This window comes from Remersonia thermophila, chromosome 4 (assembly GCF_042764415.1).
Source record: "Remersonia thermophila strain ATCC 22073 chromosome 4, whole genome shotgun sequence".
Taxonomy (NCBI): Eukaryota; Fungi; Ascomycota; class Sordariomycetes; order Sordariales; family Chaetomiaceae; genus Remersonia; species Remersonia thermophila.
Genome location: NC_092220.1, coordinates 3,124,350 through 3,152,130, shown reverse-complemented (window position 1 = coordinate 3,152,130; position 27,781 = coordinate 3,124,350). Strand labels below are relative to the sequence as shown.

The window sequence follows — 27,781 nt, the reverse complement described above, 5'->3', positions numbered from 1 at the left end:
CTTGTTGTTGCTGGCAGCACGGCCAATAAGAGAAGCCGCCGAGGGAGGGAGGCCTTGGCATGAATGGATATTGACACAGTACCACCCATTTCATAACAGGCTTATTCCGGTAAAAAATGTCTAGATTTGCTAGCATCGAGACGATAGCGCCATTTCGATGCAACGTACTGGCGATTTCCAGCCATTCTGGACAAAACGAATCGTGGCAGGCTGGTTACTTCTTGCTGAAGAACGACATGATGCTGCCCTGGCCCTTGGGCCCACCCTTCTTTGCAGCTGGCTTTGCCGCCTGCGAAGAGGTCGCTGCTGGGGCTGGGGCCTTCGCTTTCGGTGGCGGTGGTGCCTCATCCTCCGAAAATGATTCCCAGGCCGCCTCTTGGATGGTGACTGTGAACCAACGTTAGCAGTGGGGACAAGGAGGGCGGAAGGGCTGTCAAACGCACCCAGATATCCTTGGTCGTCCATAATCTGCTTCTTTCGCATGACCCGTCTCCTCCCGCGCCGCCGGCCATTGGAAGAAGAAGTAACCACCTCTTTCTCCTCCTCCTCCTCCTTTGCCGGCTCCGGCACCGGGCCCGGAGCTTCCTCCTCCAGAGGTTCCTCGATGGGTTCCTCGTCAGGACTGTCTGACTTCGACTCCTCCTCCTTTTCATCTTCCCGTTCCATCATCTCCCGAAGTTCCTGGTTGATTTGCTGGCGAGTCTTGTGTCTAGGAGCGCTGCGTGGCTTGGGCTGGGGCATCTCGTCGTCGTCGTCATCCTCGCCTTCATCCGAAAGAGCTGGAACGTTGGGCTCCGCGCTGGGAGCGGCGGGCGTTGACGTCTCTTCCTTCTTGGGTTTGGCAGGCTTGGCTGCGGCCTTGGAGAAGGCCTGCATGATGCCACCGCTGGCACCGCGCTTTGGCACAGGGGCGGCTTTCTGGGCCGGCACGGAGGAGGCGGGTTTCTCGGTCGGTTCCTGCTTGACCTGAGAGGTGGCTGGATCCTCCTTGACCTTGGCAAACGGCGTTGCTTGCGCAGGCTTCGAGGCTGCCTTCGCCTGCGGCTTGGCCAGGGTTGCGGCGGCCGTAGCAGCCTTCAATCCGGCTCCCTGACGCTCCCGACGGCGGGCTTTTGAGTTGAGGATAGGGGCGATCTTCTTGCGGTCCTCACCAAATTCCAACGGCTGCACCTGACTGGCCGCATCGACCAGGAGTGCCATGTCCTGATGATGTGTTAACAAGGTCTCTGTCCATCCTTGACGAAAACATGGTGCCCACCTTTGTTGGATGGGGTGCAATGCTGTAGACATGGAGCGAGGACACTTCTTCGTAGGTCTCGAGAGCATCTGGGACATGTGAGCACATGCAAAGGAAAAGAAGCATGCAGGGAATCCGGCCGAGAAGCCTGGACCGACCTTGGAGCCGCTCTTCTGGCACTAGAGTGAGGGTCGAGATGGGCACCACCTCCGCAAGATCTGTCTCGGGAGCGGAGCCTGTCATGTCGACATCGCCATCGCCATCGCCGTTCTGTGACGCCGAGACCGTGTCGCTGCTCGCTTTCTTGGTCCCATACACAAGGTACGTGGCGTGCACGGTCCCAGGGCGTTTGGCATTCTGGCTTCTGTGAAAGTCATGGAGCATCCTGGATCCTGTTAGCCCTCATCCGGCGGCAATAGGAGGTCTTGCCATGAGCGCTTACTGTTTGGCTGTGTTGACATGGACTCGGAGTTCTCGGCTCAAGAGCCGATAGGTGACCTGGGATCGCGGGGCAACCGTCAGCTTCCCTCCAAAAACGCCCTCCTGGCCCTAGCATGTCAAAACCAAGGGTTCATACCACTTTGTCCTCGGTGAGAACATGGTCGGCCAGGTATTGAACATAGCGGTCCATCGCTAATGGCTGATTCGGCTTGCAGGCCGTAGGAAGCTGCTTGGGATGGTGGTGATGGGGGTGATTGGGTCGAAGTGTCGAGTCCCGTCGCGACGCGCTTGAACCTGAAATGAGAGGCGCGAAGTCACGTTTTCGCCGTCGCCAATCAAGCCTCTGGTGCTGTGGCGGATCCGTAAAAGTGGGCCCTCCGGCGTTTCTCCCGTCCTTGCCCCTGCAAGCCCCTGATGCCGATCTGAGGGACAGGAACGTGGAGGAAAAAGCTTGGGCGGGAACCCTCAAGGTCCACGCTCGTTTTGTCGTTGCAGGGCATCGGCCATCCATTCCACCGTCAACGTCGCAGATGTGTCCATAGGGGGGGCTTCTTCCATATACCCATTTTGTTCATCCACTCATTCTTCAGCATCGGTCGTCGTTCATCGCGCAATGACTCGCTTCGCGCCTGTAGTTTCGCCCCAGGTTATTTAAATCGGCTTCGATTTTTTTTTTCTTTTGTTTGCGATCCCCGTTCATTGCTGCCGAGCATCGACCACATCCGCTTGGATCGCCAACCGAGAGTCCGCCGCTGACACCGACACCCAAGAGTGTCGCAAAGAGTCAAGATGGCAGGGCTTGGCCGATTCCGGTTCCTGGCCATTGCGGTCATCTTCCACTTTGTATATATATACTCCATTTTCGACATCTATTTCGTCAGTCCTATTGTCTCGGGCATGCGCTTGTTCGAGGTCCCCAGGGCACCCTCCGCTCCACCACCTGCCGATCGCCTGGTCCTCTTCGTCGGTACGTGGCCCCTCCCCCCTCTGCGGCCCCTGAGGCACAACGCTGATCACTTCGTGCGCAGGAGACGGATTGCGCGCTGACAAGGCCTTTCAATGGCATCCCGAACCCCACCCCAAGTCCGACGAGGACCTCGTCCCCCGTCCGCTCGCTCCGTTCCTGCGTTCCAAGATTCTGAAGGAAGGAACCTTTGGTGTTTCGCACACGCGTGTGCCAACCGAGTCCCGGCCTGGACATGTCGCTCTTATCGCCGGCCTTTACGAAGACGTGTCCGCCGTCACGACCGGCTGGAAGATGAACCCTGTCAACTTCGACAGCCTGTTCAACCGCAGCCGGCACACATGGAGCTGGGGAAGTCCGGACATCTTGCCAATGTTCCAGCACGGCGCCGTCCCTGGCCGTGTCGATGCTTTCTCATACGACGCTGAGTTGGAGGACTTCACCTCGGACGCCGTCTTTCTGGACCTGTGGGTCTTTGACCGTGTCAAGGAGTTCTTCGCGGATGCCCGGACCAACAAGACGCTCAACGCCATGCTGCGGCAGAACAAGATCGTCTTCTTTCTCCACCTGCTGGGCTTGGACACGACGGGTCACGGATTCCGGCCTTACTCGAAGGAGTACCTCCACAACATCAAGGTCGTGGACCAGGGCGTGCAAGAGATCACCGAGCTGGTCAAGGACTTTTACGGGGACGACAGGACGGCCTTTGTTTTCACGGCAGACCACGGCATGAGCGATTGGGGCAGCCACGGCGACGGCCACCCGGACAACACGCGCACCCCCTTGATCGCCTGGGGCTCCGGGGTTGCCAAGCCCGAGCTCTATCCGGGACAGGTCGCGCCCGGCCATGACGATTACTCAGCCGACTGGCACCTCGATCACGTTCGGCGGCACGACGTCGAGCAGGCCGATGTGGCCGCCCTCATGGCCTACCTTATCGGTACCGAGTTCCCCGCCAACTCGGTCGGAGCGCTGCCCCTGTCCTACCTGACGGGCAGCTTGAAAGAGAAGGCCGAGGCATCGCTTGTCAATGCCCAGGGCATCCTCGAGCAGTACCGCGTCAAGGAGGAGAAGAAGAAGGCGACGGAGCTGAGATACAGGCCGTATGAACCGCTGAGCGACAACGGTCAGGACGCCGAGAGCCGGGTTGCCCACATTCGGCAGCTCATCGACGCCGGCCATTACGAAGAAGCCATCGAAGAATCGGCGGCGCTGCTGAAGGTTGGGCTCGGCGGCCTACGGTACCTCCAGACCTATGACTGGCTGTTCCTTCGAGCCCTCATCACGCTAGGCTATCTGGGCTGGATGGCCTACGCGCTGACCACCGTCATCGACCTCTATGTCTTACACGGAGAGGTGCAGCCCGTGCGGACGCTCGGCGGCACCCTCGTGGCCTCGTCCACGTTGACTGCGCTCTACGCGTCTTTCATCATCTCCAAGTCGCCCCTGACATACTACGCGTATGCTTTCTTCCCTGTCTTCTTCTGGGAGGAGGTGTTTGCTCGGCGCAACAGCCTGGTGGAGGGACGGAAGCGGCTGTTTGGCCACCTCAAGTCTGGGGCTAGCTTTGCTTCCCTCGCCTTCAACTGCGCCATCTACGTTGGAATCATCGAGTCATTGGTGAGCTTTCTCTTTCCCGTTGCGTCCCCCAAGATCGCAGGCTAATTCTGGTAGGCTCTGGGCTATATCCATCGCGAGATCTTGACCGTGTTGTTCATCATTGGCGCCTTCTGGCCTGTTGTCCAAGGTTTCTCCTTTTTGCAACAGCACCTGGCGCTCTCCATCACGTGGTTCCTTTCTTGCGTGGCCATGAGCACGTTTACGCTTCTGCCAGCCATGAAGATCGAGGATGTGAACCTGATGTAGGTGGTCCCGAACCCAATTCTGCAGAAAGCCTCCTCGCTAAATCCAGCCCCGTACAGAATGATTGGAGGGGCCCTAATGGTCACGGTCGGCATCCTATATCTGGTGCTGGAGGACTTTGTCCTCTCGGACTTTGGCCTGTCAACGAAGCGCTCGGCTCCCAAGGATCATGTCTCGCGGACCCTCGTGGGTATCCAGATCGGCCTGACCCTTCTTGCGATGCTTGTTACCCGGTCTAGCGCCCTGTCCTTGCAGGCCAAGCAGGGTCTTCCTCGTGGCAACCAACTCGTGGGTTGGGGCGTTCTTGGTTAGTTCAACTGGCAGGGCTGAAACGTAAAATCGCAACTAACATTCTGCGAACAGTCTTTTCGCTTGTCCTGCCACTGGCAAACCGTTTCCAGTCGAACAGCCATTACCTTCACCGGCTGCTCGTCGTCTTCCTGACCTTTGCGCCGACGTTTGTCATCCTGACCATCTCGTACGAGGGCCTCTTCTACTTTGCCTTTTCGGTCACCCTGGTCACCTGGGTGCGCCTGGAGCACGCCGTTTTCAAGTACTCGCAGCAATCGTCCAAGGCTCCCTCGCACGCCAACGGTGGAGCGGTCTCGGCCTCGAACGGCGACGCCTCCTTCACGGCGGCACCCCACACCAGCAACGACGCCGCGCCACCCAAGGAGAAAGCCAACGTCTCGGCGTCCCGAGCCACCGGGTCCGAAGTTGCCACGCAGCGCCCGTTCCGCCCGCTGACCCTCTTCGACGCACGCGTAGCGCTCTTCTTCCTCGTCTTGCTGCAGTCGGCTTTCTTCAGCACGGGCAACGTGGCATCCGTGTCGGCCTTTAGCCTGGAGAGCGTCTCGCGGCTGCTGCCCATCTTTGACCCCTTCGCGCAGGGCGCGCTGCTCATCGTCAAGCTGTTGATTCCCTTTGCGCTCATCTCGGCCAACCTGGGGATTCTCAACCAGAGGCTGGGCGTGGCGCCCTCGGCGCTGCTCATGGTGGTTATGGCCATCAGCGATGTGCTGACGCTCTACTTTTTTTGGGTGGTCAAGGATGAGGGGTCATGGTTGGAGATTGGGTCTACGATTAGCCACTTTGTGATTGCGAGCGTGCTTTGCGTGTTTGTGGCGGCGCTGGAGGGGGTTAGCGCGATGTTTATTGCTGGGGTGAAGGTGGAGGAGGATGCGGCGGCGGCGGGCCAGAAGGGAGATGGGCCGATACAAAACAAGGTGAATGGGTATGAATATAAGGTTGCGGAGGCGGACGGTTTGCGGCAAAGTTAATCAATCGGGCTGGGGGGGGGAGGCATTGCATTTGTAGTTTGTGTAGATTTGGGTAGGACAATATTGAGTACACAGTAGACAAAACAGGTTTGGAGTTTGAGGCTGCAAAGCGTGATCTACTCGTAGGCAGAAGGGGCTGGGCGTTCATCTCGGTTGGGCCTTTTGATGACGGTCTTGGTGACTGTTTTTTTCCTCGCTTTCTTGTTGGCGTCGTCTATTCGTGAAGATATTTCTGAATTCGGCATGGGCAATCCACCTCAGCACGCAGTTGGCCACAGGCGGGTCTCTTGACAAATTCATCGGAGCGTTGTTCCAGATCTCCTTACCAACCAAGCTCGTGAGAGGCTCACCGCCTAGGGCCCTCGCAGAAGGGACACCCACGCAAGAGGGTGCCCTCCAACGCACCCGAAACCGAATCCCGGGGGCGGGGTACCGTACGCGCAACAATGATGACAGGTCCACTGCCGAGAGCGGGAATCTGGTGATTGACAAACCAGAGGGTGGACCAAGAAGGGTTGAGAAGTTGGGGGGGGGGGGAGGGAGGGGGGGATGATTTGGGTTGGGCTCCCTCTCCACACTCCCCGCCTCCCCCGTCGCGAGCATTGCATTGACAACGACGCCAGCGTGTTGGAGCTGGCACAAGACGGATCCGACGTCGGAAGCCATCTTGACGGTCTGGCTCGTCGTCGAGCCTCCTTCATCACCACGGCCATTGAGACGATCCTTTGCGCTAAGCTTCATTCGTCAAGAAGGCCGGGACTGCGTCCGCCCTGTAGCATGTCCCCTTGACGCCCAAACAAACATGTACTGTAGTAGAGCATGTCGGCAGGTGTTAGCGTGCCCTTGGGACGGGGATGTTACCCGAAGAATCAGCGCTAGGCTATGCTTAAGCCCGGGGAACCTCCTCGTGGGTCGGAGGCTCCTCTCGTGCTTCATGGCAACCCAGCGAAGGGCATGGAATAGGAAGAAGAATGACCATGCTGAGCACGCTCTGGAGGGACCCGGAACATGACCCCCCAAGACACGGGACCCAAGTCGAAGGGGGAAAGGGAAGAAGTCTCCTCCTTGAAGGGGGGCGGCAAGATGTCTCCAATAGGAACTAGGAAACATCCATCACCATGTCACCTATGTAGCACGGCAGGGGACTTGGCTCCGGTCTGATGTGGCAGCAGATCCAGATGACCTCCGCCGATGCCCGTCGGGACCCGTGCCGTGCCTGACCCGGCGGCGACTTGATGACTGTACATACTGCGTACGTGTATGTAGGTATTCATACCGGGACAGGGGCGTTGAGCCACAGCGGCGGTGCTGGTCGTGAGATGAGCGGTGGAGGTTGGTGGACGGTGGCATGGTCCTGGATGGGTCCGGATTCTGGGGACCGACAGGCAAATCCGGGAGCTGCCGAAAGTCATTGACGTCGCCGCTGGGCGCACGTAATTCTACTCCTTAGTAAGCGACCCTTGCCGAGCACCGGCGAAATGACTCGTACGCGGTCGAAGAGAACCCACCCTGTTGGCTTTCAGACAGTCAACGATTGCAACTCCTCCGGAAGGAGGGGGGGGGGAGGGGGCTCGAACAGCCCCGAGCTGGACGCCTCTTTGGGGCCCGGCCACGCATCAAGCCACCGGGCATTCTCTCGGCGGAGCATTGACAAAGAGATGGGGTCTCGCAGACAAAATTCGTGGTGTCCAGACGGCCAAGAACTTGACCTGCTCCGCAGAATGAGGAGGGATGGGGGGGGTTAGGTTTGTTCTGAAGCGGAAGACGCCGCTAAGCACGACGCCACAGGCGGCGTGATGGCCGTTGGCCAAGACTGGACCCTAGGCACACCAAGAGGCCCCAAGAGGCTCCAAGACAGCCCCAGTACGGCCCCAAGATCCCAGGCCGACAGGGGTCTTGGCCCACGCCAAGACTACCCCGGATTCGTGACTTCGGCCGCGGCTTCCCGATCAAGCTGCCGCTCCCGCCCGGCCAATCTCGGCTGGGGCGTGCGCTCGACATCCGCCAGAACCGGCGGGCCATGCCGCCTACCACCAGTCACCCTCCCTCTGTGCGCGCATCGCATGCCTGTCGCCGCAAAGGGCAGGTTCCGGAGGGGGCCTGGCGCTGGCGCCTGCAAATTGTCGTCCAAGAAGTCCAAGAACGGGAGCAGATTCCCACCTGGTCTTGCCTTGCATCCGCATGCGCCCAGTTTCTAATGTAGTTGCTGCAAAGCCCGCTGTGCACAGCCTTCGCATGGGATCGTATCAGAATCGTCGGGGGAGGGGGGGGGGGGGGGGGGTGGTTCTGGTCGCTTTGCATGCATTTCGCACGGGCAGCCAAGGCGCCATTTTGCATGTGAACGACACCCAATAGCGTGCGCCCAACAGGGACGAGTTACGAAGTACGTTGGGAGCCGTCTGACCGTCTTAAACACACCACGAGAGGGCTGAGGAGAATCTCAAGGGGAGGGGAACATGCGATAAGTTGGCCGTTTGGGGCAGATCGAGGCTAACAATGGCCTCTCCATAGGCCCCGTTCGCTCCAGTCGCTCCATTCGCTCCATGCTCCATTCCTGTAGCACTTGTTGGTAGTTAGCCAAGAGCTAACGCATGCTGGAGCCACGACGGGTCCGGCAAGTTTTCCAAGGGCCAGCCCAAGATGACACGACAGCACCTTCACTTGAGAGGTAGGTACGAGTTAGGTGGTTGTGCGAGGTGCTTTCTGGAACCCGGTACGTGGTCAGACAGGTCAAGGTTCCAGGTTTGGCTGCCAAGTGCCACCCGTGGATCCGTGGACCTGCTGCTGTGCGTGTATGCAGTAATAGGCGTGGTATGAAGGGTAGGGGTGCCTTCGCCATGCTTGTGGCTCTTGTGGTGGGGGGAAGGGGGAATGACCTGAAGTTGGACCCTTGATCCTCCCCCCCCCTCCTCCCTCGTGCCCCGGTTCCATCGAGTCCCATTGCTCTCAGAAGACAGGCACGCTTCCGTCTGCAACCGTTTTCGCATGCCATACTGCGTATGCGACCATACCTTGGCCAGACGAACCTCCCGCTTTCAGCTTTCACTGCCGTGTCGGCCCCCTTCGCACAAGAAACCTGCACTGCGCAACAAGATTCTTCGAGCCAACCGACCTAGGGGAGGGGGTTGCAGCTCATTTCCAGTCCGACCTACTAGTGCTGTTTGTGTCGTTTCTTGCGCACCTTGGATTCGCGCCGTTCCCTTCCATTCCGCTGCTGCTGGGCCGATCCCAAACAGAGGCTTTCGAGTTCGGCTGCCGCCTAGCCCTTTTCCCCTGCAGCGACCCGACGACCTCGGCGCCGCAGATCGCCTCGAAAAGCGCCAGGGCCGGCGGTGGAAACACACCACAGGATCACCGCGACGAATTGGCTGCGGGAAAGCCAGCAACACGCACCGCGCAATCCTTCCTTTTCCTTCATTTCTCTCCTTCTTGTCGTCCGGACCACGTCCGACACCACCTCCAACCGAAAACCACGATCCACCTTCCGCGCTGCCTTGCACAGCCCCGCCATCACCATGGAGATCGATTCGACGCCTCCCGCTGAGAACACTCCTCCGGCTACCAAACAGACGTCGCGCTCGCCGTCGCAACCGTCTACCGTAGGAGGATCTACGACCACCACCACGACAGGCCAGATGAGTTTTAGGAGGTGGGTGCTGCTGCTGCCGCCGCCGCCGCCGCTGCTGCTGCTGCCTTGGGTGATGATGATGATGATGATGGCCCACCGCGCTCGATGGCATGGCTCGATGGCATTGTGCTAACCAGTTGCTGTTTCGTTGCATGGCAGACAACGAGCATCGAGAGCATGCGAAGTGAGTTCTACACCTCCCCTTCTTATCTGTTCAGGTTGCAGCCCCGGCCGTGGCGTGGCCCTAGCGAGGGGCGTCGCCCGAGGCTCATCCGAAAAGCCCTTGTGATGGCCTCGCGGATCCCGAGCCTCGGCTCAACCGTTGCGATCTACCACAAGAAACAACGCTGACGAAAGCCTCCGTGTCCACCAGACATGTCATGCCCGCAAAGTACGAACGCTTCTCTTTGACCCGTACCCCGCCGAACAAAAAAAAAGGCCCCGCGCGTTACTCACACGTCTGTTTCTGCAGGTCCGTTGCGATGCTGCAAGCCTCGGCGTTCCATGTACGAACTGCGTCGCCTTCCAGATCGAATGCCGCATCCCAACCCCAAAGCGCAAGAAGGCCCAGAATGCCCTCGCGCAGCAGCTCAGAGACTCAGACAGGTACATGGCGCGCCCTCCTCCCTCAGCTTCCGCTCATCTCCGCTGGGCAATCCTTCCCCCCCACCCCCCTCCATCACCCCGGACGGCCGCGCCCCTGCTCTTGCTGGGACGACGGATGATGCTGACTACGTTATTGCAGCGAACGAGGCGAAGAGGACCGATCACCGCTTCCGCACGGCGCGACCACATTCCCCAGCGGCACCCGGCCGCCCGCCGTCTACCACACCCACGAGGGCACGCCTTCGGCCCCTAATGTCGAGGCCGAAGTTCAGAGAAAGGAGGCATATGAGAATGCTAACCTCGCAAACTACATGGACCTCGTCATGAAGCCCAAGTTCACCCGGGCGCCCATCACCGAAGCCGGCAGGGTGGCATACCTCGGCGAGTCGTCCAACCTGACGCTGCTCGTGCACGACCGCCAGGGCGAAGGCGACGTGGTGCACTATCCGCTGCCCGAAAACATCCGCGGGTCGCGGGCGCGGCTCACGGAGCTCGACAACATCGAAATCGAAATCCTGCACCAGCGGGGTGCCTTCCTTCTCCCGCCGCGGGCGCTTTGCGACGAGCTCATCGAGTGCTACTTCCGATGGATCCACCCCATCGTGCCCGTCATCAACAAGACCAAGTTCATGCGCCGCTACAAGGACCCCAAGAACCCGCCGTCGCTGCTCCTGCTGCAGGCCATGCTGCTGGCTGGCTCGCGCGTCTGCACCAACCCGCAGCTGATGGACGCCAACGGCTCGTCGACCCCGGCCGCCCTGACCTTCTACAAGCGAGCCAAGGCGTTGTACGACGCCAACTACGAGGACGACCGCGTCACCATCGTGCAGTCGCTGTTGCTCATGGGCTGGTACTGGGAAGGCCCCGAGGACGTGACCAAGAACGTCTTCTACTGGACCCGCGTCGCCACCATCGTGGCCCAAGGGTCCGGCATGCATCGCAGCGTCGAGGGATCGCAGCTGAGCCGATCGGACAAGCGCTTATGGAAGCGCATCTGGTGGACTCTGTTCACGCGCGACCGCTCCACCGCCGTCGCCCTCGGGCGTCCCTGCCACATCAACCTGGACGACTCGGACGTGGAGATGCTGACCGAGGATGACTTCATCGAGGACGAGCCCGACCAGAAGAGCGAGTACCCGCCCGACCCGGTCCACGTCCAGTTCTTCCTGCAGTACGTCAAGCTGTGCGAGATCATGGGGCTCGTGCTCTCGCAGCAATACTCGGTCGCCTCCAAGGGCCGCCGCTACAGCCCCATCGACCTGACGCACAGCGACATGGCCCTGGCCGACTGGCTGCAAAACTGCCCCAAGATCGTCTACTGGGAGATGCCGCGTCATCACTTCTGGTCCGCCCTGCTTCACTCCAACTACTACACAACCCTGTGCCTGCTGCACCGAGCCCACATGCCGCCAAGCGGCAGCCACCGGATCCCCGACGAGTCGGTCTACCCCAGCCGCAACATCGCCTTCCAAGCCGCCGGCATGATCACGTCCATCATCGAGAACCTGTCGGCGCGCGGCGAGCTGCGCTACTGCCCTGCCTTCATCGTCTACAGCATCTTCTCGGCCCTCATCATGCACGTGTACCAGATGCGGTCGCCGGTGCAGTCGATCCAGCAGGTGACGCAGGACCGGATACGCACCTGCATGGGCGCCCTCAAGGACGTGTCCAAGGTGTGGCTGGTGGGCAAGATGGTGCACACCCTCTTCGAGTCCATTCTCGGCAACAAGGCTCTCGAAGAGCGGCTCCAAAAGGCCGCCGGAAAGAAGCACTGCCGCATCCACCACGCTCTGTCGCAGCTGGAGCAGCAGCAGCAGCAGCAGCAACGCTACGCCCAAGAGCAGAAGCGCAAGTACGACGAGATGGCCATCGACTTTGGCGTCACCACGCCCCAGCCACAAGAGTCGTACGAACGCTCCCGGCCTCAATCGCCGAGCGCCGCCGCTGCCGCCGCCGCCGCCAAAACAGAACCCGTTGGCCCCGGCATCCCCAACACCATGCCGCCCCCACCATCCCACCACGCCCCCAGCGGCGGCGCCGCCGCCGCCGGCCCCACGTCCCCGCACCTGCCGCGCACCAACGGTGCCGACGCCTTCATGGGCGGATCTGCCTCGAGGCCGCACACCCGACCCGCCACCCCTTTCAACCCTTCCTTCTCGGTGCCCGGCACCCCGCCGGATCTGTACCTTGTCACGCGCAACTCCCCGAACCTGTCGCAGGCCATCTGGGAGAACTTCCAGCCCGACCAGCTCTTCCCTGAGAGCGCACACGTGCCGCTATTTGGCCAGCCGCTGTCGCCCGGGCAGACGCATGCGGGGCTGGATGCGACCATGATGGGAGTGCAGGGTCAGTTTGACCAGCAACAACAGCAGCAACAAGGCCAGCAAGGGACGATGGGAAGCCCGCACGCGCCGCATGGCCTTCCGAATCAAAACGGCGTGAATCATGGGACCAATGGCAATTTGTGGCAAAGCTTGGATACGGCGATGGCGGATGGGCAGAGCCCGAGCGATAGTTGGAGTACCGGGTCGGTGCAGGGGCAGCCGGTGCCGGCGACGTTGAACGTGGAGGACTGGTGAGTCTCTTTTCTTTCTCGCTTCTGTTTGGTGTTGGTGGCTCGTTCTTGTTGTTGGAGTCGCTGTGACTGACTCGTTGTCTGTGGCGCAGGTTCCAATGGTTTGGCATCCACAACGACCCGAATAACCCCATCAGCTTGGACAGTTTGCCGATCGTCTAGGCATCGAGCCCGAGCGGCTGGTAACTTTGGAATTGGTGCTGTTCATGGGTGATGCCGGGTGGGGGTGTAGTGCTTTTTGGTTACAGGTTACCCTCGTATGGCTGAGCGCGAGAGGCGGCGCCAGTGGTAATGACATGCTGATGGAAACGCGTTGGGATAGCTCGCCGGAGAGGCGGGTTGGAAACTGAAGGGTTTGGTTCGTTTGACCGGGTATATTTTGGCAGCTGGCTTGTTGGATGGCGTGCCCGGCGTGTGGAAAGAAAGGTGGTGCCGGTGTTGAGCGCTGACTACCTACATTATTTGGCTGATGCGTAACGCTGTAATTCTTGGATACATGTCGAGTGTGGTGTTTTGTCAATAGCTGCTTGGATAGGAGATACGTCGTATGCTATTCAAGGGGTTCACCAGGCACGTTGGGAGCCAACCCCCTGGCTGGGGTGACTTGAGGTATGCGGGGCTGAACGGGGCCGTTTTTGCGGTTCAAGCAAGACAGAGAGATGCTGGCCGAGAGAGACAAGGTAGGCAGGCGTCTGCTTGAGCCAACAACACCAGGTCATGAAAACCGTCCTTCTCTGGTGTCAGATGCCATGGGAAGATGGGAATCCGGAGGGGGGGGGGGGGGGAAACGGCCATTCATGAGAGTTGTCCATCCACGGGGTTCGGGGATCGTTTCCGTGTCGATTTCCGTCTCGGGGCCTGAGATTCCAGAACCGGGAACGATCATCCTGCGGGGGAAAAGGTCCCAAGGCCCCGGTGCTGGATTCAAGCTCCCGGTTCCGGGTCCCCACACCCGGCTTCTCGGTATGCTCCGTGCTTGCTCAGCTCCCACGCCGGATGGGGAAGGCAAGGTACACAGTAAGCGACCCCTTTCCTAGACATATAGTAGATGCTTCCAGTCGAGCCTCAGAAAGAGAAAAGGGGAGTTTCGGACAAGGGGGGGGGAAACATATACGATCCATCCGACATGTCAACTGGAAATTGGGCTGAGCTTGCGCGGAGAGCGGCAGTGCTTCGACAACATTCGCCTGCGGGCATGGACGGATCTGCCATGACGAAGTCTGGTTTGGAAGGGACAGCTCAAAGGACCTGAGCTCAGGAGACCAGGACGACTCACGATGCCATCTCAAGCGGAAGCGCTGAGCGTCGTGGATTCAAGACTCGCCGAATTACCGCTTTCGTCGCCGTCCATCTCTCGCCGTCAGACGCCCGTCACACAAGCGTTCTGTTCTCAACGTCAACAAAGGTACTATTGCTCTGGCGTCCCTAGTCGCGGTGGTTGCGCGGCAAAGCCACCAATCCGACGACGGGATTTCTGCGACGAGGCCTTGTGCCGCCGCTCTCACCCCGCGGATCAAAAGGGAAGTTTGGTGCCGACGTGTTGCTCCAGCCATACGGGTGAGCTCTGGAAGGGGAGAAGAGGGAGGGGAGGAGGAACCGGGATGCAAATCGCATCGATAGATTATGTAGTACCGGTACAGATTTTTTTGCTTTTTTTTTTTTTTCGACTGCTGGAATCATGGACGAACCGTTTATGGTTTTTGGAGGGCCTGCGGGCCTTGTGTACCTACCTGAGCCATCGGCATTGCTTGATTTCTGACGGTAAGGGAGGTGTCATGCTAGGAACTGCAAACATTCCCATAGGCGGCCCTGCCCAAGAAGGGTGATCAGCCGCGCCGCGGGAGGGCGCCAAGACTTGCCGCTGACAGGGATGCCCCGCTCCCCCATGACAGGGAGGAGGGGCAGCAAAGGATGACGATTGGGCGCTCTAGACCTGTGCTTGCCGCCCACCTCCAAGGCAGCTCACACCTTCCATCCACATGCTTAGTTCCATGTAGGGCCACTGTGAAGACAGCGGAACGGACGTTGGCCTGAGCGCACCGTTCTGCCTGTGACGCGGCCCGAGCCTTGGATCCTTCTCCTCCACATCCCGTCCCTCGATTTTTTGCCTCACCTCCAGCTCACCCTCAGGTCGGGGACTCGGGGGAGAGACGCTCTGGAAATGACCAGCTTGTCCCATCCTACCCGGCACCAGCAGGACGAACCGTGACGACACCCTTGCCTCGCAACCAAAACTCCCCGCGCTAGATACCCCGCCACGACGTTCCGTTGGGTCGCCCGCATCACCTCATCATCTTGCTCCAAACACCACCACAACAACAGTGCTTTCCAAACGCCAGTGGCCAGCCAGCCGTGACCTCGACCTGCGTGCTACTACGCAATCACAATCTCCAGCATCCCCAGCCTGCCGCAACGCTTTCCGCTCCGCATTCCCTCTTCTCGCAAGCGAGCAAGCCACCCCCCTCCCTCCCTTGGAGCATCACCGGTTCCTCCGCCCCTGGGACACAGCGGCAGCGAGACCCGGCAAGCTCACCGCTGTCGTCGTTTCCCCGCCGACCAATCCCTGATGCCGCCCACCATGGCTCAGGCACCCATGATCTCGGTGCCTCTCAAGGCCACCAACGAGATCGACTGGATCACGCCCCTCAAGAACTACATCCAAAACACGTACGGCGACGACCCAGAGCGGTACGCCGAGGAGTGCGCCACCCTCAACCGGCTGCGCCAGGACATGCGCGGCGCCGGCAAGGATAGCACCGCCGGCCGGGACCTGCTCTATCGTTACTATGGCCAGCTGGAGCTGCTGGACCTGCGGTTCCCCGTCGACGAGCAGCATATCCGTGTCTCCTTCACCTGGTAATCCTCTTGATCTGCCGTCAGGGCCTTCCCGTCATCTCCCCGCCCGTCAGAGCGCTAACCCCGGCTTTGCTGTAGGTACGATGCCTTCACGCACAAGGCCACCTCGCAGTACTCTCTCGCCTTCGAAAAGGCCTCCATCATCTTCAACATCTCGGCCGTCCTGTCGTGCCATGCTGCCATCCAGACGCGCAGCCAAGAGTCGGGCCTCAAGCACGCCTACCACTCGTTCCAGGCCGCCGCCGGCATGTTCACGTACATCAACGAAAACTTCCTCCACGCCCCGTCGGCCGACCTGAGCCGGGACACCATCAAATCCCTAATCAACGTCATGCTGGCTCAGGCCCAGGAGGTGTTCCTCGAGAAGCAGATCGCGGATCAGAAAAAGATCGGCCTGCTCGCCAAGCTGGCCAGCCAGGCAGCCACCCTCTACAGCCAGGCGCTCGAGGGCATCCAGGAGAACGTCACAAAGGCCATCTTTGAGAAGGTCTGGCTGCTGATGGTCCAGGCAAAGTTCAACCTCATGAGCTCCATGGCCCAGTACTACCAGGCTCTCGCCGACGACGACGCCAACTCGCACGGCATGGCCATCGCCCGCCTGCAAGTCGCCGAGGCTCACGCCCGCGATGCCAACAAGATCTCCAACAGCTTCCCGAGCTCCGTGCCCCCCAGCTCCAACCTAACCGCCGACAGCGGCGCCATCATGGCCGACATCACCAAGCGTCACCTGGTCGCCGTGCAGCAAAAGCTCAAGGAGCTGACCAAGGACAACGACTTCATCTACCACCAGCCCGTCCCCGACGTCGCCAGCGTCCCCGCCGTCGCGAAGCTGCCGGCCGCCAAGCCCATCCCCGTCAGCGAGCTGTACGCGGGGCAGGATATTCAGCGCATCACGGGCCCGGATCTGTTCGCCAAGATCGTGCCGCTGTCGGTCACCGAGTCGGCGAGCCTGTACGACGAGGAGAAGGCCAAGCTGGTGCGGGCCGAGACGGAGCGCGTCGACGCGGCCAACAGCGAGATGGCCGCCAGCCTGGACTACCTGAGGTTACCTGGCGCCTTGCAAGTCCTCAAGGGCGGCTTCGACCAGGAGATCCTGCCCGACGAGGACTTCCGGACCTGGTGCGTGGACGTGGCCGATCACGAGGACCCCGCCAGCATCTTTGAAAACCTGCATGCCCAAAAGCAGGCCATCGTGGCCATTCTTGACCGGAGCACGAAGCAGCTCGACACGGAGGAGAGCGTGTGCGAGAAGATGAGGTCCAAATACGAGTCCGAGTGGACGCAGCAGCCGAGCTCGCGCCTCACCACCACCCTCCGAAACGACATCCGGAGCTACCGGGACGCGCTGGACGAGGCGGCCAGCAGCGACAGCCAGCTCGCCGCCAAGCTGCGCCAGAACCAGCACGAGTTTGACGAGATGCGCGCCGCCGCCCAGAACGGCGAGATCGACGCCTTCTTCCAAAGCGCCGTCAAGAAGGCGCGCAAGTCCAGCTCCCACAGCCCGTCCTCCGCCGAACCGAATCTTCTAGACGCCGACTTTGACGATGGCGGGCCCACCGTCGTCGAGCAGATCGCCATGGTGGAGGATATCCTCAAGAAGCTGAACCTGATCAAGAGGGAGCGCATGCAAGTGCTCAAGGACCTGAAGGAGAAAGTGAGAGAGCCACACCCCACGCCCTCGGTCGTTCAGGGAGGGTAGCGTTTTTTTTTTGTTTTTTTTCTAACGACATCTTAGGCCCACAACGACGATATTTCGCAGATCCTGATTCTCAACAAGAAGTCGATTGCCAACTACGAGCAGCAGCTCTTCCAGCAAGAGCTCGAGAAGTATCGGCCCTATCAGAACCGGCTTGTCCAAGCGACGCATAAGCAGGCGGCGCTGATGCGAGAGCTGACGGCGTCCTTCAACGCGCTTCTTCAGGACAAACGGGTCCGGGCCGAGCAGAGCCGGTACGAGACGTTCCAGAGGCAACGAGGCGCCGTCATCAGCAAGTACAAGCGGGCATACCAAGAGTTTCTGGACCTGGAGGCCGGCCTGCAGAACGCCAAGACATGGTATCAGGAAATGAAGGAGACGGTCGAGAGCCTCGAGAAGAACGTCGAGACCTTTGTCAACAACCGGCGAGCCGAGGGAGCCCAGCTCCTCAACCAGATCGAGCAGGAGTGGGAAGCGAAGAAGAGCGCCCAGGCCGCTCTTGAGCAACAAAGATTGAGAGAGCTTATGTCCAAGATGACGATAGAACCGTCGCAACCCCAGGTGTCGCTCCAATCTCGTTCGCGGCCGGTACCAGCGCCGCTGTCGTTCAGCGCGGCACCCGTCTACCCACCCACCACCACCTACGCGCCGCAATACCCAGTCCCCAGCTCACCACCGCCAAACCAAATGACCTCACCCCAGTCCTACATGCCGCCGACCACGCAACCCTACACCTACAACCCATCGGTGCACGGCCGCATCCCCGGCCCGGCCTCGCCGCCACCGAACCAATCCACCTTCAGCATCGGCCCTACACCTGGCCGGCCCGGGCCCGCCTCCCCGCCGGCTACGCAGACCACCTTCTCCCAGCCGGGACGGGTCAACACCTACGGAAATCCGTCTGCGCTTCAACAAGCACAGCAGCCGGCGCCGGCGCCGGCGGGCTACGTGCCGCCGAACTTTGTCCCGCCCCCGCCCCCGCCGGGACCGCCCCCCTGGGCCCGCAGCAAACGATACATTACGGGTCCGAGCACTATCCGGCCGATCCGAACGCCACGAGGCCGATGTCGCCACATCAGCAGCCGGATCCGTGGGCGGGGCTGAGCGCTTGGAAGTGAAGTGGCGATGGGCCATGATTCTGCATGGGTGTGAAAGATGATGGCGTGGCTGAGAAAGAGGACTCCGGATGGTTTCAGGGGGGAGTTGAAGCCGGTCCGAGCAACGATGCGTTCGAAACAGCCGGCCAGGGCTTCTTTTTAGATGGCCGTTGTGTGTGTATCTTGTCCCAGTCAACCCGAACCGAAAACCGAGTACATTGTTCCCATTCGTTGTCTATTTGGCAGTGGTTTTTTTTCTTTTTTTGTATGCTTGAAATTCGTGAAACGAGCCTTTCCGTGGAGCGTAGTCATGGATGGGATTTTTTAGGGTGGTGGTGATGCTCTTTTTTCTCTTGTCCTCTTTAACTTTTGTTCTACCCAAACACTCGTTGGCGAACGTGTTCGTGTTCCTTTTACTCTCTTGAGGCCATGCTGAGCCCCCCCCCCTTTTTTTTTAGGTAGGCTTTTCTCTCCAGTAGATGTAATGTCTGACAGCTGGTCACATCTCCCATTGCAGCCGAGAAATCGTTGGGTAGGTCAGGCATGTTGACAGCCTATCTGTTCCACATCTTGCGTATCAGTGCTCATGGTCAAACCAGAACGCGAGGGATTGGGTCAAGAAAGTGTTTGATCGCCCGTGGTGGTCTTGGAATTCATACGCTGGATACTTAATCCTTGAGCTATTCTGTCAGAAACTCTCGGACGCTGGGCTCTGTTCACCATCTCCAGGCGTCGGGGACGGAGCTTCGGGGTGGTGGTGGTGGCGCCGGACCGGGGCCCACTGTTCCCGGACGGTGCCGGGGACCCACAGCGGGCCGGAGGACGGCTCGGAGCGAGGCTGGAAAGGATCCACAGCTTGAATTCCACGCAAGAGTTGTTCTATGTTGAATTGAAATGCATCCGTTATCAAACGACGAGGTTGCATGCAGGGAGGACAACCGGGGAACTTCCAAACCCGCGGGCTTCTCCCCAAGGATCGCTCGACGTTGACACCCGTCAGCACGGATCCTCAGGGTTGCACCGAGGCTGACGAAACTACGGCGTCCTGCCTGCATCTGCATACCGGCTAAGCAGCGAAGGGTTGAGGAGCCCGAGCACCGGAAGCTCAACTCTAATGTATTTGTTGAGGAAAAGCGCCCAAACGCGCTGGCTGTCCCGCTGCCCTACCTCCTCCCTCCATGAATCTTCCTTCCACTGCCAACCTCGCAACCTCCCACCCCCCAGCTCTTCTCTTGAAACGGTAAGCCCCCTCCTTGGGCTCCAGAACCTAGAAGAAAAAGAATAGCGCGATAGCAAGAACACCATCGCCGGAATCACCATGGCCGCCTCTCCGAGAGAGCCTGACGCCCAGCCTTCCACCGACGGCCCTCCTGCGCCTCTCCCTGCCCCATCCGCCATGGAAACAACGTACCGGGGCAACTGCCACTGCGCCGCCTTCGTGTACGAGGTTTGGCTTCCCCCCATCCACTCGGCGCTCGAGTGCCGCTGCGCCATGTGCCACAGGAAGGGCTATCTGTGGAACCTGGTTGGCGGCGGCCGACGGCATGTCGAGGTGGTCACGGGGACGTGGGAGGATCTTGCGAGGTACGAGATCGTTGGGGAGCAGGGGACGGTGGCTCATCGGGCACGTTGCTCAGATGGCGAAGAAGGCATCTCCGAGGAGCGCCGCTGACCGGGGATGCTGATTGCTCGCCCGCAGGTTTGTCCCCAATGCGCTTCCCCGGTCGCGGCCGAGGTCGTGGGACGTGATGGCGGCAAAGACGGAATGGTGTTGTTGGTCAATGTAAGTGAGACGTTCTCCCATCGACTGCACTGCATCGCGAGCTCCCTGGTCTTGGTGGGACCCGACGGTTGGGACCGAACGACAACAGCAGCAACGACAACAACAACAAAAAAAGGACGAAAAGAAGCGCGGCACTGAACCATCTCATCTTGCCAACAAAAACACAGGTACGAGCCCTCCAGGGGATCGACACCTGGACCATCACCAAAGTCCCCTACGCCTGCCCCGCCGCCGACGCCCCCGCCGCCCCGGCCGTCCACGCCGGCCCCCTCCCCGCCGCCGCCCCGGGCGACGGAGGACACAAGCTGCACACCGGCTCGTGCCACTGCGGCGCCGTCACCGTCGCCCTGGCGAGCAAGCCCCTCGACGCCACCTACGCCGACCGCACGGTCGACTGCAACTGCAGCGTGTGCGTGCGGAACGGGTACGTCTGGGCCTACCCCCGCAAAGAGCACGTCGTCCTCGGGTCCGGCGCGGCCCCTTGTTCGTCTTCTTCTTCCTCTTCCACCACCACCACCACCACCACCACCACCACCGGCGGCGGCGGCGGCGGCATCGGGCGCTACCACTTCTCCCACCACGTCCTCAACAAGACCTTCTGCGCGGCCTGCGGCGTGTGCCTGACCAACGAGTGGGCGGACCGCGGCGAGGAGGAGCTGCGGGCGCTCGGGGCGCCGGTGCCCACGCCGGCTTGGGTGGCTGAGCTGATGGCGCCCTTGCACCCCGTCAACCTGCGCGTGTTTCCCGGCGTCAACTTGGCGGGGATGAAGCCGCCGTTCCGGATCAAGGGGGCGACGGAGGTCCCTCCTGCGTACGTGAACCCGTGAAGGGCGGGCTTTGCTGGGGGAGACAGGGGAGCCGGCGGAGAGAAACGCTTGACAAGGGACATGAGCCGGATGGCGGGCGGCGGAGAATGGGGTTTTGATTTTTGATATTGATAAAGCGACCTGAGCCGCGAGGTCGGCCAGGTCAAAACGAAGCCTCCTCTCTCCTCCTCTTCCCATCTCACATGGGCACGACGACCATCTCATCTTGACAAACCACTTATCTTTTCTCCTTCTCTCTCTCCCTCACGTGCACCATCCAGTATCAAATAACGCCCCAAACTATTCCATTCGACAAAGGAAAACAAAAACAACTCGAGTCTCTCTGTCTGGGTTGGCTTTCTCTCTGCCCAAGCTTCTCCCCGCTCTCTCACGCATTTCTTTAAATGTCAACGCATCTTTGCATCCCACCCCCAAAATCTATACACTCAATTTCAATTCCAATTACAGGGAAAGGAAAAAAAAAAAAAAAAAAAAAAAAAACCAACAGATCCACACCATACCAAGAAGCGGGGGGGTCGGTTATCATTCGTCCATCTCGTCCAGGTTGATAGCGTCTGGGTTGGCCACCTCGACCGGCTGGGCGGCGACGTTTCCCTTGAGATTCTCGGAAGCGGCAACGAAACCGACGGGGGCGCGCGCCTGGCGTTCCAGCTGCGCCATGGCATCGGCAACCTCCGGGTCCATCTCTCCATCTCCGCCTCCTCCTCCACTACCACCACCACCGCCGCTGCCGCCGCCGCTGCCGTTGGCCGACTTCTGCGCCTGCTGCTGCTGCAGCAGCTGCTGCTGCCTGGCCAGGGCCTGGGACGCGATGAAGTTGACGTCGGTGTTGTACTGCGCCTGGACGCTGCGCTTGATGCGGAGCATCTCCTTGAAGGTATCCTCGTTGCCGTGCTGGACCTCGAACTGCTCCCACTTTTGCCAAAAGTCCGGGTTGGTGCGCGGGTCGCAGAACTGCGAGGCGTGGCCGTAGATGGCGCGGGCGCGGTCGATCTCGCCGAGGCGCTTCTCCATGTCGGCGAACTTGAGGCACATGTCGCGGGCCTCGTTGTCGGGCAGGGTGGCGATGGCGCGCTCGTAGATGGGCCGCGTCGAGGGCAGGCCAAAGTTGGAGGCCGACTTGGTGATGTAAAAGTTGAACATGTCGGCGCGGTCCTCGTCGGCGACGGCGCGGGTGGCCCGCTCGTAGATGCGCATGGCGTGGCGGGCCAGGCCGCGCTCCTCCTCGAGGTTGCCGTACATGAGATAGATGACCTTGGCGAACTTGGGCGGGCAGTCGAGCACGGCCTGCTCAAAGAGGTCGCGCAGGCGCTCGATGCTGATCTTGCGGTCGACGGCCTTGGTGAGGTACAGGTTCCACAGCTCAAAGGCGACGGGGTAGCTGAAGAGGTCGAGGCCGCGCTCGTAAATCTTGAACGACTCCTCGTAGTACTTGTGCTCCTCGAGCAGGTTGGCGTAGTTGACGACGGTCTGCGGGGTGGCGATGCGGAGCTCGAAGATGCGCTCGTACACCTTGCGGGTCTCGTCGAGGGAGCTCACGCTCTCGACGAGGTCGACGTAGAAGCTCCAGAGCTTCCAGCTCTTGTGGACGCGCTGCTGCGGGGAGAGCGTCTCGTCAAAGTAGTCGACGGTGGAGCGCTTGGGCGCCTGCACCGCCTTGGCCATGATGCGGACGGCCTCGTCAAAGTTTTCGTTGCGCAGCTCCATCTCGGCCCATTCGATCCACATGTCGGCCAGCTCGGCGACCGACTTGAAGGGCACCTTGACGGCCTTCTCCATGATGATGCGGGCGCTGCGCAGGTCGCCGCCCTTTTCGTAAAACTTGGCGTAGTTGGCCCACAGCTGGTGGAAGGGGCCGACGGCCTTCTTGGGCTGGATGGCGGCGATGGCGTCCGTGTACGTCTTGACCACCTCGTCCTTGTTGTCGCCCCACAGGGCCACGCGCTTCTCCCACTCGGCCACGTTGTTGGGGTTCTGGCGCAGCAGCACGTCGTTGAGCAGGAACGGGCGGCGGTTCATGAGGTGGTCGAAGCGCATCATGCGGATGTCGAGGTCGAAGTCGGCGGCCTCGTCGACGATGCCCTCGGCGGCGCGGGTCTGCGCCACCTCCATGAGGGCGCCCATGACGGACTCCTCGAACTCGGTGTAGGCGTCGAAGACGAGGGCGAAGTCGCGGACCGTCATGACGGTGGTGATGCCTTCTTCGAACACGTCCCTGGCGCGCTCGAAGTTGCCGCGGCGGATCCAGTAGGTGGCCAGGCCGACCCAGAGCTTGCCTCGCTGGTCGCTGAAGCGCTCGATGCCGCTGCGGAGGATCTGCTCCACGTCGATGCCCGACTCCGGGCCCGTCTCGATGTCGACGGCGTGCTCAACCAGCAGGTCCACCATCTCGCTCCACAGCTCGTAGTGGCCCTTTGTGTTTTTGCTCTGGAAGCGCGGGTTGTTGAGGATCTCGATGTACTTTTGGACGGCCTCGGTGTACAAGCCCGTCTGGACCAGCAGCTCGATGAAGTCCTCGGCATCCTCGGGGTGGACCTGCATGTAGCGGCGCCAGATCTTGACGGCGGTCATGCCCTCGGCCGAGTTGGCGAAGGGGCGGTACAGGGCCCATATCCGGTTGTGCTGGGTGATGGGGAGGGCGCGGAGGGCCCGGTCGAAGGCGCGGCGGGTGACGGTCACGAGGGGCTGCTGCATGAGGAACTTGAGGTACATCTCCCATATCCTGGGCATCTTGTTGAGGAGGACGAGGGCGCGCTCGAACAGGGCGTTGACCTTTTGGTACTCGGCGGCGAAGATGGCGGCGTTGAGCTTTTCGACGTGTTTCGTCCTGAACCGGAGATACTGGCCGCGCCGTCAGCAACCACGAAGGGCCCGGTCCGTGGATTAGGGCAACGCCGCTTGCTTACCATCTTCCACAGCTTGTACGATCGCGGGAGCTGGACGCAGGCCCTCTCCATGACGAAGGCCTGCTCCCGTAGCGTGCCATGCTTGAGCTTGTACTCAATGTAGGCCAGCCACGGCTTTACGCTCCCAAGATTTCGCCGTATGTCCTGCTCGTAGGGGAAGTCGTCCTCGGCCTGGGAATCGTGTCAATGACCCAAAAACGTCCACGTCGTCCAACTCGGTATTGGCACCCGGGGAAGCAAAAAGAAAAAGAAGCAACGCAAAAGGGAGGCAGGCCTACCACCAGAGCCAGGTCTGGCTGGCGCGAATTGGCAAGGCTCGGGGCCATGGTGCGGGCGTCGTCGGCGTCGGCGTCGGCGTCGGCGTCGGTCTTGGGGCGCGTGTTGCCAGACAGCAACGGCGAGGGAGATGGGCGCCCTCGGCGCGGGAGAACGAACGACGTGATGGAGAGGAAGGTCAAAGCGAGCGTTGCCGTGACATTACTGCGAGCTGGCCGGGACGGGACCGTGTCTGGAGTTTGGAGCTCTGTTTTTTTGAGGTTTGGCGATTGGGCGGGAGAGATTGTGATTGCTGGAACTTGACATGGAACGTTGTAACGTCACGTTACGGAATCGAACAGCGTTCCTTCGCTTCTCGCTGGGAATTTCCTTTCCCCTAGTGAGTGGTACCTACCCGCTTGCCTGCCTGCCTGCCTGCCTGCCTGGAGCACGGGCCAACCACTCTCCCGCCCGCCTCCTTGCAGAGAAAGAGGTGACCCACCTGACCTCTTGACCTGTAACTACCTAACTAGGTACGTACTGCGTACCTACCCTCTCAGTGACGATCCAGTGACGCTGGTGGGGCCGGTGGGGCTCCTCCCAGCTGTGCCGCTTGGTGCTGGGGATCTGCTGTAAGCCACTGGTCCAGCGCAGGTTGCTATTACGGGTGCTGTTTGCCGCTGCCCCCCGGGGGGTCCCCATCCAGCCGGCCCAGCGTTGGTTGCGGATTGCCCATTACGATGGCGTTCCCAGCTTGACGTTATCGGCGTCCAAGTGGGTTGCAAAGCTCCACCACCATCAACCACGTCCGCACAACCTAACAATCAACAACCAACAACCAACAACCTTCAACCTTTTCGACGACGAGCCAGGTCCGTCCATTGCTCCCGGTCGTTGCCGTCCCAGCTCGGCCAAGTTTCCCGCTTTCTCTTCGATCCGACCCCATCTTCCTCATTCCAAGCGGTTGGCGACAATGTCCGGCGCCGGTGTATGTTCCCGCATCCCCCATGCTCCCAGCCTCTCACCCCCCGATGCGACACACGAGACGGAACTGACGCCGGCAGCAGGACCGGGAGGCCGTCTTCCCGACGCGCCAGTCCCTGGGTGTCATGAAGGCCAAGCTCAAGGGCGCCGAGACGGGTCACAGCCTGCTCAAGAGGAAAAGCGAAGCCCTCACCAAGTATGCGCCCCTTTCTCTCCCGACTTGAGGCATGAGGCGTATGAGAGACTAACAGGGGCTTCTCTCGCATCCAGGCGTTTCCGAGGTGCGAACCAACTTCCTCCGGCCCCTTCCCGTCCGATATCCTCCCGTTAACCCCCCCACCCCCGTCTCCAGAAATCACGCGCCGCATCGACGAGGCCAAGCGCAAGATGGGCCGCGTCATGCAGATCGCCTCCCTCTCCCTCGCCGAGGTGACGTACGCCGTGGGCGGAAACATCGGGTACCAGATCCAGGAGTCGGCCAAGTCGGCGCGCTTCCGGATCCGCGCCCGCCAGGAGAACGTGTCGGGCGTGCTGCTCCCCGCCTTCGAGGCGTACCTGACCGAGGGTAACAACGACTTCGCCATGACGGGTCTCGGCAAGGGCGGCCAGCAGGTCCAGCGCTGCCGCGAGACGTATGCCCGGGCGGTGGAGGCGCTGGTCGAGCTGGCGAGCTTGCAGACGGCGTTTGTCATTCTCGATGAGGTGATCAAGGTGGTGAACCGGAGAGTCAACGCCATGTGAGTCGGGCCCTGCCGATTTTCCCACGGCACCGCCGTCCGGAGGAAAATGCTAACAGCAGCAGCGAGCATGTCATCATCCCGAGGACAGAAAACACCATCAAATGTGCGCGCACCCAGAGACCCCCCCCGGCCTGCCCGTCCTACCTCCTGTCGACTGTTGAACGGCTTGCTAACCCTCGGGCAGATATCAACTCTGAGTTGGATGAGCTGGACCGCGAAGAGTTCTACCGGCTCAAGAAGGTGGGCAAAAGACTACGGCCCCTGTGCACAGCAAAAGATATCCCTCTAACGACATCCGCAGGTCGCAAGCAAGAAGCAACGAGACACAGCCGCGACGGACGCCGAGGTGAAGTCAAAGAAGGATCGTCTTGCGGCATTGGAGGAGGAAACCGGGTCCAACGGGCCAGCCGACCTCTTGGCTGCCGAAGAAGACGAGGATGTCATCTTTTAATCAGGGGAGGAGAAGGAGAACAAGGAGCAGAGCGTTTGTGCAATCTGTGTAGGATTTGATGTGTAGACGCAAATCATCCATTCGCAATATATTGGGGGTATCTTGGGTTTGTGTTGTGCATGGATCCGTCGTCTTCTTTACTGCCGAGGCCGTCCGGAACCAACAGCCCCAGAGAGACAGAGACACGCCCGTGCTCTCTCGCACCACACAGCCGCGAAAAAAAAAAGCTCTCATTGCCGCTGGTACGTCACCTTCATGGCCTTGTCGCCGAGCATCAGGCCCGCCGTGTTCTCCTTGGCCGTAATGGCGCCCGCCTCGGCCTCGTACTCGACGAAGGCGATGCCGCTGCGCCCCGGCACCATGCGCACCTCGCGGAACCCTTCGAAGCGGCCAAAAATCGACGTGAGGGAGTCCTTGTCGGCGTCGCTGGGCAGGTTCTGCACGAACAGGATGCGGTTCGGCGGGAGGTACTCGTCGGGCACGACGGTGGCGGCGGCGGCGCCCGTCGACTTGAGGCCCGCGCCGCGCGCCGTCTTGGCCGGCCGCTCGCCCGGCGCGGCCGCGGGGGCGCCGGGGAGGGGGCGCTTGAGACGCTTTTGCTCTTCGGCGGATTCGAGGGCCTTTTTCTTGTCTGTTTCGTTGTAGAGCTTGTCAGCGCAGGTTTCTCTTCCGCTTTCCCCTCGCATCGTGAGACGGAAAAAAAAAAGGGAAAGGAAAAGCAAAAGACGTCATGGCGGAGCGTACCCTTCTCGGCCAGACGTCGGCGCTTGTGGGCGTCAAACTCGTCGGCGTTGCCCGACTGCAGCACGGTGGCGTCGCTCCGGGTGCGCGCCAGGGCGACGTGCATGGGCTTGTCGAACAGCTCGAAGCCCTGGACCTCCTCAATGGCGGCCAGGGCCGACTCGGGCTTGTCAAAGACGACGAAGGCCTGGCCCTTGGCCTTGAGGTTGCGCTTGGCCACAATGTCGATCACGTTGCCATACTCGGAGAAGATGGCGAGGAGTGCTTCCTTGAGCGGCTCGGGCTTGACGCGCTCTTCCAGGTTGCGGACGTAGACGCTGTGTGGGGAGAGGAAGATGGTCAGTAGGGGTTTGTTCGTCGTCGTCACCGCCGCCGCCGCCTCTTGGAGACGGAAGAAAAAAAAGAGGCGGCGCGTCAAGGACAGGGAGCTTTGTATGTGTCGGAGTGCAATGACACATACGTAGCGATGGCCTGTTGCCCTGAAGACATGTTTTTTGTGTTTTCGCGTTTTTGCGTAGCGCAGCCTTGGCCAGCGATGTGGTGGAGAAAGACAAAGCAGCGTTCGTTGGTGCTTGGATGAAGGAGGAGGAGGGAGGATGCAATGGAGGAGGATGAACCGAACTATGTTTGCTAGGTAAGAGTTGCCAAAGGCAAAGGACGGGATGGAATGCAATGCGACTTTGTTGACGGCTGCTGCAGCAGTTGTTCGCTAACTAGCGTACACCCGACGTAAATTACCTTACCTACCGTACTCCCGTACGGCCCAGGTACCTGAAGCTTAGCGGCGCTGGCGCAGTGGGGCATGTGACAGTGGGTCCCTGCACGTCACAAAGAGTCCCCACCATGGCTTC

General features: G+C 60.6%; 9 protein-coding genes across 9 annotated transcripts; 5 read left to right on the top strand and 4 right to left on the bottom strand.

Moving 5' to 3' along the window:
* Positions 1–214: 214 nt before the first annotated feature.
* Positions 215–1,868, bottom strand: VTJ83DRAFT_5028 (uncharacterized protein; the record flags this gene model as incomplete). Its single annotated transcript, XM_071011583.1, has 6 exons — positions 215–387; positions 444–1,203; positions 1,259–1,326; positions 1,396–1,622; positions 1,680–1,735; positions 1,815–1,868. 6 exons carry the CDS (start codon positions 1,866–1,868, stop codon positions 215–217), a joined length of 1,338 nt encoding a protein of 445 aa, XP_070866478.1.
* Positions 1,869–2,467: 599 nt separating this feature from the next.
* VTJ83DRAFT_5027 (uncharacterized protein) lies at positions 2,468–5,785 on the top strand (the record flags this gene model as incomplete). Its single annotated transcript, XM_071011582.1, has 5 exons — positions 2,468–2,645; positions 2,707–4,262; positions 4,317–4,504; positions 4,565–4,812; positions 4,869–5,785. The coding sequence occupies 5 exons, from the start codon at positions 2,468–2,470 to the stop codon at positions 5,783–5,785; spliced, it is 3,087 nt and encodes a 1,028-aa protein (XP_070866477.1).
* Positions 5,786–6,529: 744 nt separating this feature from the next.
* On the bottom strand, positions 6,530–6,895 carry VTJ83DRAFT_5026 (uncharacterized protein; the record flags this gene model as incomplete). The annotated part of the gene is made up of 1 exon (XM_071011581.1): positions 6,530–6,895. One exon carries the CDS (start codon positions 6,893–6,895, stop codon positions 6,530–6,532), a length of 366 nt encoding a protein of 121 aa, XP_070866476.1.
* Positions 6,896–9,300: 2,405 nt separating this feature from the next.
* Positions 9,301–12,756, top strand: VTJ83DRAFT_5025 (uncharacterized protein; the record flags this gene model as incomplete). Its single annotated transcript, XM_071011580.1, has 6 exons — positions 9,301–9,434; positions 9,573–9,597; positions 9,787–9,804; positions 9,886–10,019; positions 10,159–12,594; positions 12,687–12,756. 6 exons carry the CDS (start codon positions 9,301–9,303, stop codon positions 12,754–12,756), a joined length of 2,817 nt encoding a protein of 938 aa, XP_070866475.1.
* Positions 12,757–15,172: 2,416 nt separating this feature from the next.
* On the top strand, positions 15,173–18,250 carry VTJ83DRAFT_5024 (uncharacterized protein; the record flags this gene model as incomplete). The annotated part of the gene is made up of 3 exons (XM_071011579.1): positions 15,173–15,450; positions 15,529–17,104; positions 17,186–18,250. 3 exons carry the CDS (start codon positions 15,173–15,175, stop codon positions 18,248–18,250), a joined length of 2,919 nt encoding a protein of 972 aa, XP_070866474.1.
* A 1,311-nt stretch (positions 18,251–19,561) lies between these two features.
* On the top strand, positions 19,562–20,853 carry VTJ83DRAFT_5023 (uncharacterized protein; the record flags this gene model as incomplete). The annotated part of the gene is made up of 3 exons (XM_071011578.1): positions 19,562–19,827; positions 19,943–19,988; positions 20,194–20,853. 3 exons carry the CDS (start codon positions 19,562–19,564, stop codon positions 20,851–20,853), a joined length of 972 nt encoding a protein of 323 aa, XP_070866473.1.
* A 522-nt stretch (positions 20,854–21,375) lies between these two features.
* VTJ83DRAFT_5022 (uncharacterized protein) lies at positions 21,376–24,085 on the bottom strand (the record flags this gene model as incomplete). The annotated part of the gene is made up of 3 exons (XM_071011577.1): positions 21,376–23,694; positions 23,760–23,930; positions 24,038–24,085. The coding sequence occupies 3 exons, from the start codon at positions 24,083–24,085 to the stop codon at positions 21,376–21,378; spliced, it is 2,538 nt and encodes an 845-aa protein (XP_070866472.1).
* Positions 24,086–24,987: 902 nt separating this feature from the next.
* Positions 24,988–26,189, top strand: VTJ83DRAFT_5021 (uncharacterized protein; the record flags this gene model as incomplete). Its single annotated transcript, XM_071011576.1, has 7 exons — positions 24,988–25,002; positions 25,082–25,194; positions 25,269–25,279; positions 25,351–25,735; positions 25,801–25,841; positions 25,923–25,978; positions 26,040–26,189. The coding sequence occupies 7 exons, from the start codon at positions 24,988–24,990 to the stop codon at positions 26,187–26,189; spliced, it is 771 nt and encodes a 256-aa protein (XP_070866471.1).
* Positions 26,190–26,419: 230 nt separating this feature from the next.
* On the bottom strand, positions 26,420–27,419 carry VTJ83DRAFT_5020 (uncharacterized protein; the record flags this gene model as incomplete). The annotated part of the gene is made up of 3 exons (XM_071011575.1): positions 26,420–26,820; positions 26,934–27,247; positions 27,391–27,419. 3 exons carry the CDS (start codon positions 27,417–27,419, stop codon positions 26,420–26,422), a joined length of 744 nt encoding a protein of 247 aa, XP_070866470.1.
* Positions 27,420–27,781: the final 362 nt, after the last annotated feature.